Source organism: Peromyscus californicus, unplaced genomic scaffold, assembly GCF_007827085.1.
Source record: "Peromyscus californicus insignis strain IS unplaced genomic scaffold, ASM782708v3 Scaffold_17__1_contigs__length_78620276, whole genome shotgun sequence".
NCBI classification, from domain to species: Eukaryota; Metazoa; Chordata; class Mammalia; order Rodentia; family Cricetidae; genus Peromyscus; species Peromyscus californicus.
This window is the reverse complement of record NW_026294469.1, coordinates 66,194,009-66,206,157: the sequence shown is the minus strand read 5'-3', so window position 1 is coordinate 66,206,157 and position 12,149 is coordinate 66,194,009. Positions and strand designations below refer to the sequence as shown.

At 50.5% G+C, this 12,149-nt stretch overlaps 1 protein-coding gene across 1 annotated transcript in view; it reads left to right on the top strand.

Annotated features, from left to right (window-relative positions):
• Positions 1-1,930: 1,930 nt before the first annotated feature.
• Ark2c (arkadia (RNF111) C-terminal like ring finger ubiquitin ligase 2C) overlaps positions 1,931-12,149 on the top strand; it is a 111,114-nt gene continuing 100,895 nt past the window's right edge. Inside the window, exon 1 of the mRNA XM_052742617.1 lies at positions 1,931-2,295. Coding sequence (XP_052598577.1) covers positions 2,235-2,295 — 61 coding nt within the window. The 5' untranslated portion in view covers positions 1,931-2,234. The remainder of the gene's footprint in view (positions 2,296-12,149) is intronic.

Below are 12,149 nucleotides of genomic sequence, written 5' to 3'. Positions count from 1 at the left end.
TGCCTACTACCTAAGGCTAGCAACCTGACATTGGAAAGAACATAATGCATATTGTTGTAGCACTGACAAAGGGGTTTGATTTCTTTTAAAAAAAATGCAGTATGTGGCAAGATATAAAACTTTCCGTTCTAGGACTAAGGAATGCAGAAATTCACTCTAAGCTTATAGTTCAACCAATGCAGGAGGCCAAGTTCTACAATAACGGAAGATCGGGAATAAATCAGTAGCTTCGAGTAACTCATGCCTAAGTGATTTCATAATGCACTCACTAGCTGGACTACTAAAGGGCAGGAAAACGAGCCATGTGCTAAAATGTAAAAACGTGTAGGTTGTGACAGCTCTGGTAACATTCCCATATGCACATGACAGGCAGGGCTTGGGAGAAGACAGGAAGAAATTCCAGTGGTTAGGTGTTGGTTAAGATCCTTGTTCTTTGACTTTTTTAGTAATGGCATGTTTGATAGATAACAGCGGGAAAGAGCTGCTGGCCGGCTCAGTTGAGGTGATTATCTGAGGGCAAGGCGTGGGGCTTTGCTAGGTCTCCCTGGCTGCCTTCATCCTGGAGCTCGCTGGAGCTAGCCAATCTCAGAAGTGCCAGAGGACATTTTCCTGGAGTTCTTGCAACTGCTCCCCCAGCTTCTGCTCCTCTCCAGGGCATCTCCCAGCAAGCACTCCGCGCACATCTCCCATCTCTGCAGTAGTGAGGCTCATTGGGGATTTTCTCTTTGCAGCCCTGAGGAGCATCCTGGGTTTGGGGGGTTGGGTTCTCAGTGCCATAAGTGCTGCACAGCATAGATGGGTGTCCTGAAGTGGGGTGAGATTCCGTCCACCTTCATCTGTGGTTTTGCCAGCTAGTCCATACTACATTAATTAATTAAAGTAGCCACTGGGTTTCGAAGAGAAGCCTGGTGTAGATAGATGTCCTGTCTTGCCAGCAGGTGAGTGATCTCTGGCCTTGGTATGGACTGGAAGCCTTTTTTCAGTGTGTTCATACTAAGTAGGCCGAATATGCCTGGAGGTAGTCTGGGCTGTCGACTGAGAACAGAGCTTCAGAAGGTGCTTTGGTCTCTAAGTATCTAGCTGGCTGGCCAAGGGTCACACATGATATGGAAGCTGGGCTTCCACGTGCGAATCGGCACCTATTTGCCTGTGCATGTGGAAGTGGGCGTGCCTGTGAAATGGCTGGACATGCCAGTGGCAGAGCAGGTGAAAGGTGGAGAAGGGGACTTGGGTTTCTGGACAATGTGTCACTGTCCTGATAGTGCCCACATCTCAGGGAATGTGTGGTTCTCAATGAAGCAAATTTTGGGTAGCTTTGTGCTCTACAAGAGCAAGACCGCGGTGTGTCAGGCAGAGAGAGCTTGGAGTATGCCGTCTTACCCGCGTCTGCATTGTGTGACCCCGTCTGTGTGTCTTTGGCAATGCGTTTTCGGGCACGCATCCTGCTTTAACAAGGCATTTGTTCGTTGTTGTGTGCAAGTCAGTCTGTGCGGCAGTGCCGGGATCCTGTTTGTGGCTGCTTGCTGGCTTTCCAGCTTCACTTGCGCCTGCAGTCAGGCTCTGCACGTGCGCCAGCCTCTGTGCGCACGTCCCCGAGTGACCCGTGTGCGGTGCCCAGGGACCTCTGGGTCGTGTGCACTCGCTGCCTGTCGCTGCGCTGACGAACGCTCCTCCACATGTCCGGGAGCACGTCTCCCGTCGTGTGCACGCTCCGTGTGCACGCCGCCCGCGTGTGTGTGTGTGTGTGTGTGTGTGTGTGTGTGTGTGTGTGTGTGTGCAGGGCGCCGCGCGCTGCGGCCGGAGGACCGCGCCAGGCTCCACGCGCCCCGCGGCCGTCCCCCCCCCCTCCCCCGCGCGCACCGCAGCGGGCCCCGCGATTGGCCGCCCGCTCCTCTAGCCGTCACCTCCTCCCCCGCCCCGCGCGCCCGCGGTCCCCGCTGTCCCCCGCGGTTCCGGCGAGGCCGCGCCGCGCTGCGCTCCGCTCCCATTGGCTGCGCGCGCCTTTGTGTGGCGGCAGCTGCGGCCCCAGCGCCTTTGAATGTCGAGAGGGGCCGGGAAGGGAGCCTTTCCATGGGCCATCTGTCTCCCCGCCAGCCGCCGCCCCGCCGCCTGCGCCCCGCGCTCCGCCTCCCGCCCCGGCGGCTCCCGCAGCCCCGCCGCCCGCGCCCCGGAGCCGCGCCACAAAGGGCCCGCGCGCAGCCGCCGCCGCCGCCGCCGCCGCGCGAGGAGCCAGGATGGTCCTGGTCCACGTCGGCTATCTCGTGCTTCCAGTGTTTGGCTCTGTGCGAAACAGAGGTATCGCTTTTTCCTTTCGGGGTCTGCTTCCTTCCGAGCGCGGATCGCCGCAGGCACCGGGCGGGGGCGGGGGCGGGCGCGGAGGGCGGGGGCGCAGGCACAGCCGCGGGGCGAGGCGAGCGGTGCTGCTTCCCACCCCCTTCTGGGGAGACCCCCGAGTGTGGGATGGCACCCTCGCGGGAGCTTTTGTAGTGAAGTTAGGATTTGGTGAATTTGGGTCCCTTTCTCCCCAGCCCCATATTTTTTAAAATTATTATTTGCGGCGGACGTGGTTCCTCCAAATCACAGCCCCTTCCCCTACCTAGCCCTGTGTGACCGAAAGGAGATGCATGCCGTGTGTGTGTGTGTGTGTGTGTGTGTGTGTGTGTGTGTGTGTGTGTGTGTGTGTGTGTGTGAGAGAGAGAGAGAGAGAGAGAGAGAGAGAGAGAGAGAGAGAGAGAGAGAGAGAGAGATTTAATTTTCCGTGATTTGCTTTTTTTTTTTTTAAGGCATATGTGTGTTTTGTTCTGTTTTGTATTTTTTCATTTGGGGGGCCTTAAGGCCACTGGCCGGTGAGCTGGGGTCTGAGTATCAGCCCCATCCCATGCTCCGACCTCTTCCCTCTCATGGGTACTTGTACCTTCTTTTCCCTTCCTTTTCTCTCATTTAATCCTTTTTGTTTTATTGCCCTTATTCTGTGGCCCTGCACACCTCCCTCCCCGCAACTGTCTTTGTATGACAGTTTCAGTTACAGGTTCAAAATGCTTGTATGTATGCGTGTGCATGTGTATGTGTGTGTATGCATGTATACGTGTGTGCGCGCGCGTGCTTTCGAGCTTCGGAAATCAGACGTGCGCTGCCTTGCACCCCTGGGCCCGTCCGGAGCGGGTTGTCTGTTTCTTGGGTGTTGAGCTGTGCGTGAGAATGAGGTGGGAAGCTGCCCCCACGCCAGGCCCTTTGCCCGGGGCAGGGGTTGACCAAGCAGCAGGCTGGCGATGTCTTTGTTTTTAACTGTGGTATATGGGGTGTGTTTGCACGGTCCCCCTTCCCCACGTCCCTTTTTCCTTATGCTCCCCTGCAACAATAGCTTGGGTTCCCCCTTTCTTCCCCCCACTCCACATTTCTTCCATTTTCTTTTAATCAAAAATTCCCACCTCCCAAAGCAAATCTGAGATACATCAATTCATTTTTTTCCTTCTTTTTGTATTCTGCCTCTGGACTCACATTTCTCTTGGAAATGTTTCTTCTCTCCCACTCCACGTCTGCTTAAATCCCTACTGGCTAAGCACCCCCTCCCTTTACAAGAATGATGTCTTCCCTTCGCCGACCCCCTCTGGTCTTCCGAGTCAGAGCGGGGGATGGGGTCGCAGAGCCAGCGCTTTAGTGCGCCCCAGGGGCCAGACTGCACCAGGCTAGGAAAACCCAGCCCTCTTTCAGCCAAACTATCCCCAACCCCGCGCCTCTCCCCAAAAACCCAAAGGCAAGATTGTCCCCTTAGGCCCGTTTGAACTGCAGGGTTTTTTTTGTGTGTGATGATAGAGTGATGACATTCTGCATTTATCAAATCTTTTTTTTTCTTCATTGTGTAGCTCAGTGAATGGTCAACTCGCTGCTGTGTGCGCTGTGACCCTTCTGCCTCCGCATTTAGCTGTATTGTGACACCCTCTTAACCATTTCCTGTCTCCATCCGAGGAAGGCATTGCTATTTAAGCGGCAGTATCCCCTATCTCAGGCCAGTGTGGTGGTGGGGGGGGGGAGAGGAGGTCAGACTAGATCATGAAATGCCACCCCCTCCCCAATACACAATTATCTCTTATTACTTGGCATTTCCTCTTAAAACGGGTGTGGAACATTACACTAGGCAGAAATTCAAAAATGATTAAGAAGGGTGTTGAGCCTGAAAGTATAATTATCCTGATTAAATCATTATCATCCTCATTAATACCACCAATCTCTAAATACCATTGCAGCATGCTGGTTCCATGTTTTGAAATTCAAATTGTTCAGCTGCCTTTAAAATTTATTTTTAATAACCCTCCCTTCCACCAACAAAGATCCAACAAAACCAATTCTGCCTGTCAGAATTGCGATGGCAAACTTTCACGGTAAACACACCCACAGGAAATTTCAGGGTCTGAGGGGTGAGTTGGGCTGTGGGTGAAATTTAGCACAATGTGCTAAGGACACATGACCTTCCGATAGAGGATACTAATGCTTAATTCAAAGGTCCTAAACCACAATTTTCTTGTAAAACTATTAGATAGCCTGCTAGCTTAAGCCTGTTCTTTTAGTCTCCATTGTAGTAGTATAGGATGTAGGCCATTTCAGAATAGATATAGAGAAATAACCATTTTTGTATCTTCATCTTGTTTAGCCGAGTACATTGCACTGTAAATCCCTGTTAAGTGGATTCCTTTTGCCTTGGCTTGGAGGCTGTAGCAGCCCATTTTCCACTTGTCTGGGTGACCATCAGCTGGCCTCCTGGCAGCACCCAGGCGGAACATTTAGTTGGAGGCAAAATTTATTAAATCTATATTAAAAAGAAAATCTTATGATGAAATGACAGTTGCTGCTATTTCAGCCTCTGAAAAATTGGTGCACCATGGTCCCTGGCTGAAGGGGAGCTGCTGTGGCCATAGGGTCCTAATTGTTTAATTGTACAATGTCAAGAGCATCTTTGGACATCTGCCCTGGCCCTCAGGGCTGCCCCTTTAACAGCCGGCTCCCTTCTGCTGCCTGGCCAGCCAGACCTGCTTGAAAACGGAAACAAAACAGGAGCAGTCCTGAAAGAATAAGGCGCCTACTTTGAGGGCCCTTCCAAAATAGTCACAAGCAGCCTCCCCAGAACGCCATTTGGCGATTTGAAAAGAAAAAGAAAATGCAAAACAAAATCACCAAAAAAAAAAAAAATTAAATAAATAAAAATAAATATATAAATAAACCTCAGCAAAACGGTTTTCCATTAAACAGGGGTAGCGTGTTCTGCTGTGCTGAATTACTTCCTGTTCTTATTTTGTGGGTAATTTTTTATGTATCGAATATCCTTTTGGTTGTGTATCTTTTCACCTTTTCTTGTACTAAAACTAAAGCATGATGTGTATTTTTTTACATCCCCCAGTTGACAATGTACAGCGCTCGGTTAGAGACGTTCCCCTGCTGAACCGTACTGTGGTCGTGTAGCCCGGCCATCTGCTCATTGTACGCTGCTTTTGTTCTGTCGCCCCTCCGAAGCATGGTGGGCCCAGCCTTTTCTTTTCCTTTTTTTTTTTCCTTTATTTTTTTCCTTTTTTTTTTTTTGTATTGTGTGCATGATGACATTGTTACACACAGAATCCACTAATACTAATATACAATCTCAATAAAGAACTAGTTTTTCCTATATTAACCTAGTGTGCTTTTTCTCTTGCTGTTTCCCCATTTATTGTCGTATCCCGCTGTTTAGAACCTCCTTGCTTTTCTGTCCTCAACCTCACCCACCCACCACCCCCCACCTCCCATTGTAAGGTTTGAGTGAATGCCTTTTCTTTTACTTTCCTTTTTTTCCTTTCCTCTCTCTCACCCCTTTTTGTGGTATAGATATGGTGACTCTAAGCTCATGTCGCCCCCTTCTCTTAGGACAATAGGAGCCTGGGGCCATGGGAAGGGTCAGCTGTCCTCTCACACTGAAACAGCCCCACTGCATAGAGATCCTCTATCTTTGGCCACCTGGGTACTCAATACCCTCCACTTTTCCTCTTAGTGTCCGAGCTGCAAGGCGTTGGAAAGAAAGGAGAATTCACACTGAGGTTGAGAAAAGGGATACTGTACTTAACTAGCAATCTTGTAGTATCGACTCACCTGAAAAAAACCATTTTGAGTTGCGTTTCAACTTTCTGTTCACTGTCTCATTGATTGACTGTCCTGATAAATCATGCTGGGGGTGACACGTGACGTGTAACTGATCCAAAGCACTACAGCATCCCTTTCTATGTGTATATGGAAATTCTTGAGATCTACAGTGTAAGTTTGTCCTTTGGATCCCGGGTAAGGAAAATGCTTGGGACGGAAGCCCCCGAGGCCCCTCCCTGTCCAGGGATGGCAGCCCCACCTGGGACTGTAGGAATAAGAGTCAGTACTTTCTGTGGGCTGTGAGCCAGTTAAAGCTGATTATAGCCTGCTTGCCTGACAGCTGCTTCATCTGTGGCCCTAGGGCCTCTCTGGGGAGAAAGCAAACCAGATCTGGCCATTGTCTCAGAGTGTGCGCTCCTTGGAGTGGGGGTTGGGAGGTCAGGAGGGAAGTCGGGACCTGTGTCCAAACTGAATTGCAAGAACCCTTCGAAGTATCTTTACCCTCTTCCTATGACGGCTCTGAAAAAGCAACAGAAAAGTCTCTCCTCCCCCCACCCCAGAGTGGAACCCATATTCAAGCATTTGTCAGCTACATCTATTCAGTTTCGGCCCAGAACAAGCCTTGTTAAATGAGGCGTTTTAGACACCAGAGGAAATCAGTTGATTAAAGAAATTCATGGTTCCTTCAAGGGGTCATCATTTCGAAGCTGTTTCTCTTGGCGGATGTCCTTAGTCCTGGCTCGTCTAGGCCGTCTTCTGGGCGGGCCTCCGATGGTTCCCTGAGGGAGGATGGCCCGCTACCTCACTGCTGCCTGACCACTGAGCTTCCTTGCCTTCTTTGTGGCCTCGTGAGGCACTCCCCACCCCCAAGGGCTGCCCTCTTTGCTCTGGCCCTTTGTTCTTTTCTTCCCAGCCTGGGTGGAAAAGCTGGACTGATTTACTGTGACACACGGACACACATGGATGATGTTGGCAGAGGCTTGTGCTATGGTGTGTGCAAAAGGAGACATGCGGGTCTATGAGGCCAGGCCCTTGAAGGTTTTCTGGTTTTTCTTTCATTTATTTTCTTTATGGTTTATCTGAGACCTGAGTTTGGTAAAGCAAAATAACACTTCCATCCAACTTCAATAATGATCAAAACAAATTGGGTGACCATTCTCATTTCTCCCTAAAGATAGATCAATATTAATCAACTCTAATATTTTATTTTTTTTAAGTTGATGTTCAGTATTTCAGAATTCTCCAGTAGTACATTTCAAGGCTAGGTCTTCAATAGTCCAGAATGAAATTGCTTAATGGCAATTGTGCCTTAGCAATGTGTTGAGTCTGTACTGTACACGACCCGGCTCATCAGAACTAAATATCTAACATATTCGGGAGAATTCCCCCCACAACTTTGCGACCCAACAACTATAAGGTCATTGCACACTGTCTTTCTTCTCTCAGCCTTCTGTCTGCTGTACGAACATTGACCTCCAGGATTTTGCACAAGTCGCCTGTAAATGGACCAGGTAACCCACCGTCTCCGATAAGATGGAGTATAGCTCCTGCTCCAGTTTTCTCTGGATTTCCCTTCTGACCAGCATTCGATAAGCTCCACTTAATTAATGAGTTTTCTTAAGTAGAAATTTCCCGCACAACAGCAAATACAATTAAACTTTTCAGATGAGGGGGAAGGGCCACCCAGACCACTGATGTTCTTTTATGCAGATGAGTGACAGCCTGGCGACCTCGTTCACACTTTTCTCACCTTCCTTTTCCCCCATGTCCTTTTTCTCTTTAAATAAGCATCTTGAAGTTTCTCTTGGGAAGCTTGATGGCTTCCTAGGAGGGTGAGGCCACAGCTTTGGGCTGTATCTGGTGTTAGGTGGAGTTTTCCTAGAGCTGGCCGGAGGACCATCAGCTCTTGACCCATGACTGTGGGTCTCTCAATTCTCCTGGACCACTGCTGCCCAGACATATGGGACACTTTCACATTAGTTTCCGTATGGCTGTAAATAGCTTTAAAAGATCCCCAGCTTAACATAGTGTGAAGCAAATCAGTGTCAGTTTCCGGTATGGTTTAGCCACAGAGGGCCTTCCCGCGGAGAGGCTCAGATTCAGAGTGATTGATGAAGTCCTTGCAATGCCTGTTCCTCATATGTTCACTCATTCATTCCTCCATTTGCTTACTTGTTCATTCATTTTAGTTAATGAATATTCATTAAATACCTTCCTGGACCAAATGCTGCACTAAGGACTTATGCTGCCTGAGACATCTGAGCAGAGGGCCCTCATGGATGGCAAAGTGACCTCATTTGGAATAGTCTAGAACTTGAGTCCTGGCTGTCTTGGCCTGGAAAGGGAATATAGGTACCATTCTGGACACCATCTGGATAATGACCATCCTAAAACCTGCCTCAGAGGGTTCGTTCAAACTCTTCAAAGGCACCTGGCTCACAGCAGGGGTCAAAGGCAGGGTAGACAGCTGCTCCCCTCTTCATAACCATAGGTATTGATTGTCCCAACGATCAGAATCCCACAGTCACAGACGGTGTTGTGGAGGATTGTTGTATGTGCCTCGAGGTGACATGCACACTGAAGTAGAGAGTACCAGGTCGGGTAGGAGACAAGAACAGGACATGCGTGTGGTGTGTGCACATGGGTGGGTGGTGGTGGGGAGACCTGTGTAGGATTTTTGCTTTCTGCAAGTGTCCTTAAATCATAACTCCAGGGCCACGTAGCACCAGGTCTATAGAATGTATAGACAACATCTGGAAGGGATTTTGAGGCCAGTTTCCAAGGCCTTTGGACTTGCTTCTTTGTCCACCGAACTCTTAGGAGAAACAGAGAAGTCTCGGAGAAACTTCTTCTGGCACCTGTGACTGAGAGCTGAGACTAAGGGACTGAGGCCAGGGGGAGGCCATGGCAGCCTTCCAGTGGGATAGAGACCCAGATTCCATGTCTAAGGAGTGAGAGGAAGGTTTACATCATGGGCCGTGCCATAAGGAGAAATGTCCAGGATCAAGTTGATGTGGAGGACCAAGGGACGGTAAGGTCTTCGGTGTGCCTTGGACAGTGTAAGATCACAAAGGCAAACAGAGAAGAGGGGACCAGTCAGCTTTGGGGAACTATGAGCCCAGCATTGGATAAACATGGAATTTGGCAGAGAGAAGGACACTGTGGCCATGCCTGGGACCAGAGACCTCTAGGATTTCCTGCAGTTTTAGTGGGAGGAGGCCACAAGCTTCAGTAGTGACAATTGCTCATGTGGTCTTGATGCTCTCTCCACGTCTGGAATCCCCTACTGGGTTGTTCACATGTATCTTCAGCCACTAGGCTCGTCCTGGGAGCTGCCTGACTCAAAACCTCAGCCTCTCTGCCAGCTGTGCCACTCTGTCCAGATGTTACAGTCTGAAGTTTTATTGAATTTCAACCCTTGAGCAAAGAGGCTCCAGGCATTTGAGTGCCAGGGTCCTAGCTGGGTTGGCACACACACACACACACACACACACACACACACACACACAGAGAGAGAGAGAGAGAGAGAGAGAGAGAGAGAGAGAGAGAGAGAGAGAGAGAGAGAGAGAGAAGGAGAAGGAGAGAGAGGGAGAGAGAGGGAGAGAGGGAGAGGGAGAGAGAGGGAAAGGGAGAAGGAGAGGGAGAGGGAGAGGGAGAGGGAGAGGGAGAGGGAGAGGGAGAGGGAGGGAGGGGAGAGGGAGAGGGAGAGGGAGAAGTGATGAAGAGAGTCACCTGTACCCATGGGGAAGAAGAAGCTAGAAGGAACCAATCTTGGTGAACAAAGTTGGAGATCAAAGGCATGGGTGTGGCACACACCAAAAGGATGTGTGTGTGACATGTGAGGTGTGATCTCAGGGTTGGTCCATTATCATCTCATTTCCTTCAGGTATGACCACAACCTGTGAGGAGGTAATTGAGGATCTGGAAGGAAATTGAGGCTCAAATTGCTGAAAGCCTTTGCCACCCTCTTCCTGTTAACACAAGTGGCTGACCAAAGGCCACTGGCCACCCAGTCTTGGTCCCCCTGAGTCTTCTGTAGTTTGTAGACTGTCAGGTAAGGCCAGGAAAGCAATCTTTGCTTGGCATTTGTGTCTGGTGGGAGCAACTCCAGAAAGCCAGGGTCCATGTCCACATGGAGATGACTGAACTATGAGGAGGTTTATGTTCTCAGCACTGAGCTGGTGATCCCACAAGGGAACTCTGAAATACAAGGTTAGACTGCCCGGGGGACAAGTGTTCTCATGTCTCCAGCTGGGAGCTGTGTCCTGGGATGGTAAGTTCTTTACCTTTAGATGCTTACTCAGAGGCAGCCGCCAGAGGTCTGGGAGGTGCAGTCTGTGCCCCGATTTCCGCAGACAGAATAGCGGTGCCTCTCATGCTTTGAGTCCGTGTTGCTGTCTTTCTTAGATCACCTTGATGACTTCACAGATGACGTGCGCTACATCGCAGAGATGACAGAATTCCATCCTGGAAAGTTTAGAAAGTCAAGTGAGGGCATTCTCCCTGGTGTGATCCAGTGAACATATGCATAAGATGCCTTCCACATTCACCCTGTTGTGATCCAGTGAGCGCATGCATGAGATGCCTTCCACATTTGCCCTGGTGTGATCCAGTGAGCACATACATAAGATGGCTCTCACATTTGTCCTGATGTGATCCAGTGAGTGCATGCATGAGATGCCTTCCGTATTTGCCCTTGTGATCCAGTGAGCACACACATGAGATACCTTCCCTATTTCTGCATATGCATTTGGTGTGTGCTTGTACAGTTGGGATATGAACAACTTATGTTTTCAGTACTGGAGATGGAATCAGGGCCTCATGCATGCTAGGCAAGTGCTCCACCACTGAGGCACATCCAAGGCCCCCTCCCCCCTTTTAAGTTTTGAGAGTCTTCCCAAGTTGTCTAGACTGGCCTCAAACTTCTTGCCTCAGAGTGCTGAGTCGCTGGGATTACAGGCCTTCCACACTAGGCCCAGCTACCTTCTTCGTTTTTATTTCACATGACATGAGCAGCTTCACAGTGTGCTGTGATGTTCTCACAGGCCGGGTAACATTTCACTCGAGACGTTCCCGGTGAGCTAGGAGTGAGGTGGATCGCAGGCCTCTCTGGGTTGGCCTACCCCAGCTACGGGTTATTGTGGTGGTTCCTGCCCTCTACCAGGTCCTTCCACCGACCGACAGGCTCAGTGAGGGGACAGGGGAAGGGCTAGTGAAGAAATGCAGCTGAGATAATGTCACCAACAGCCCAGGGTCGGGTCCTTCTTCTGCCAGGAGCTTCCACATTGGTCTTGAGCAAGTCTGTCTTCCCCTCCACTCGGGGACCCTGCTCATCAGATGGTGACTCCGTAGTCTGTGCTTTCTGGGGCTTGTCACATGGAAGCGTGCAGAGAAGCCAGCCAAAGGCAAGCGTAATAATAAAGGCCCTCGCAGAGCTCAGTGGAAGTAGGCCTGGCTTCCATCCCTCTCTGTCACTATCCGCCCTACGAGGCTGGCCAAAGCCGAGGCCTCTCTGACTTCACTTCCTGTCTGCCAAGGAGATAATCAGCCTAATTACCCTTCCTGCTCTGAAAAAACCATGATTTCCTCTTGGTGCGAACTTGCACTTCCTCTGCCCCTTTTGCCTTTTCTCTGGGAGGCAGCTACTCGTGCCTCGGTGCCTGGTGGGCGAGTGCCCTTCTGAAGGCAGGTTACCTGGTGCCGTAAGCAGGGCAGGATCAGTGCTGGGCAGGAGGAGACATTGAAACATGAATGAGGTGTGCTGCCTTGGGCTGGGTAGCCCCCTCATCCCGAAAGGGATGGTGACATCACTTACATGGTAGCTTGGGCATGGCAATGCCAACGTGTGCTTCCTAGCCCTTAGGGCTGGCCTCCCCAGCCCAGGGGAGGAAGTGTCAGAGATGAGGTGGAGGGGCAGGAGCCTCTGGCTGGAGGGAGCAGGCTGACTTAGCTAGCACCTGTCTCAAGGATGGGAGAAACCTGGGCAGCTGCGGCTTCTCTCCCTCCCCTCTGATGTGGGAGCTCAAGGGGGGGGGGGTGCCTTGTTC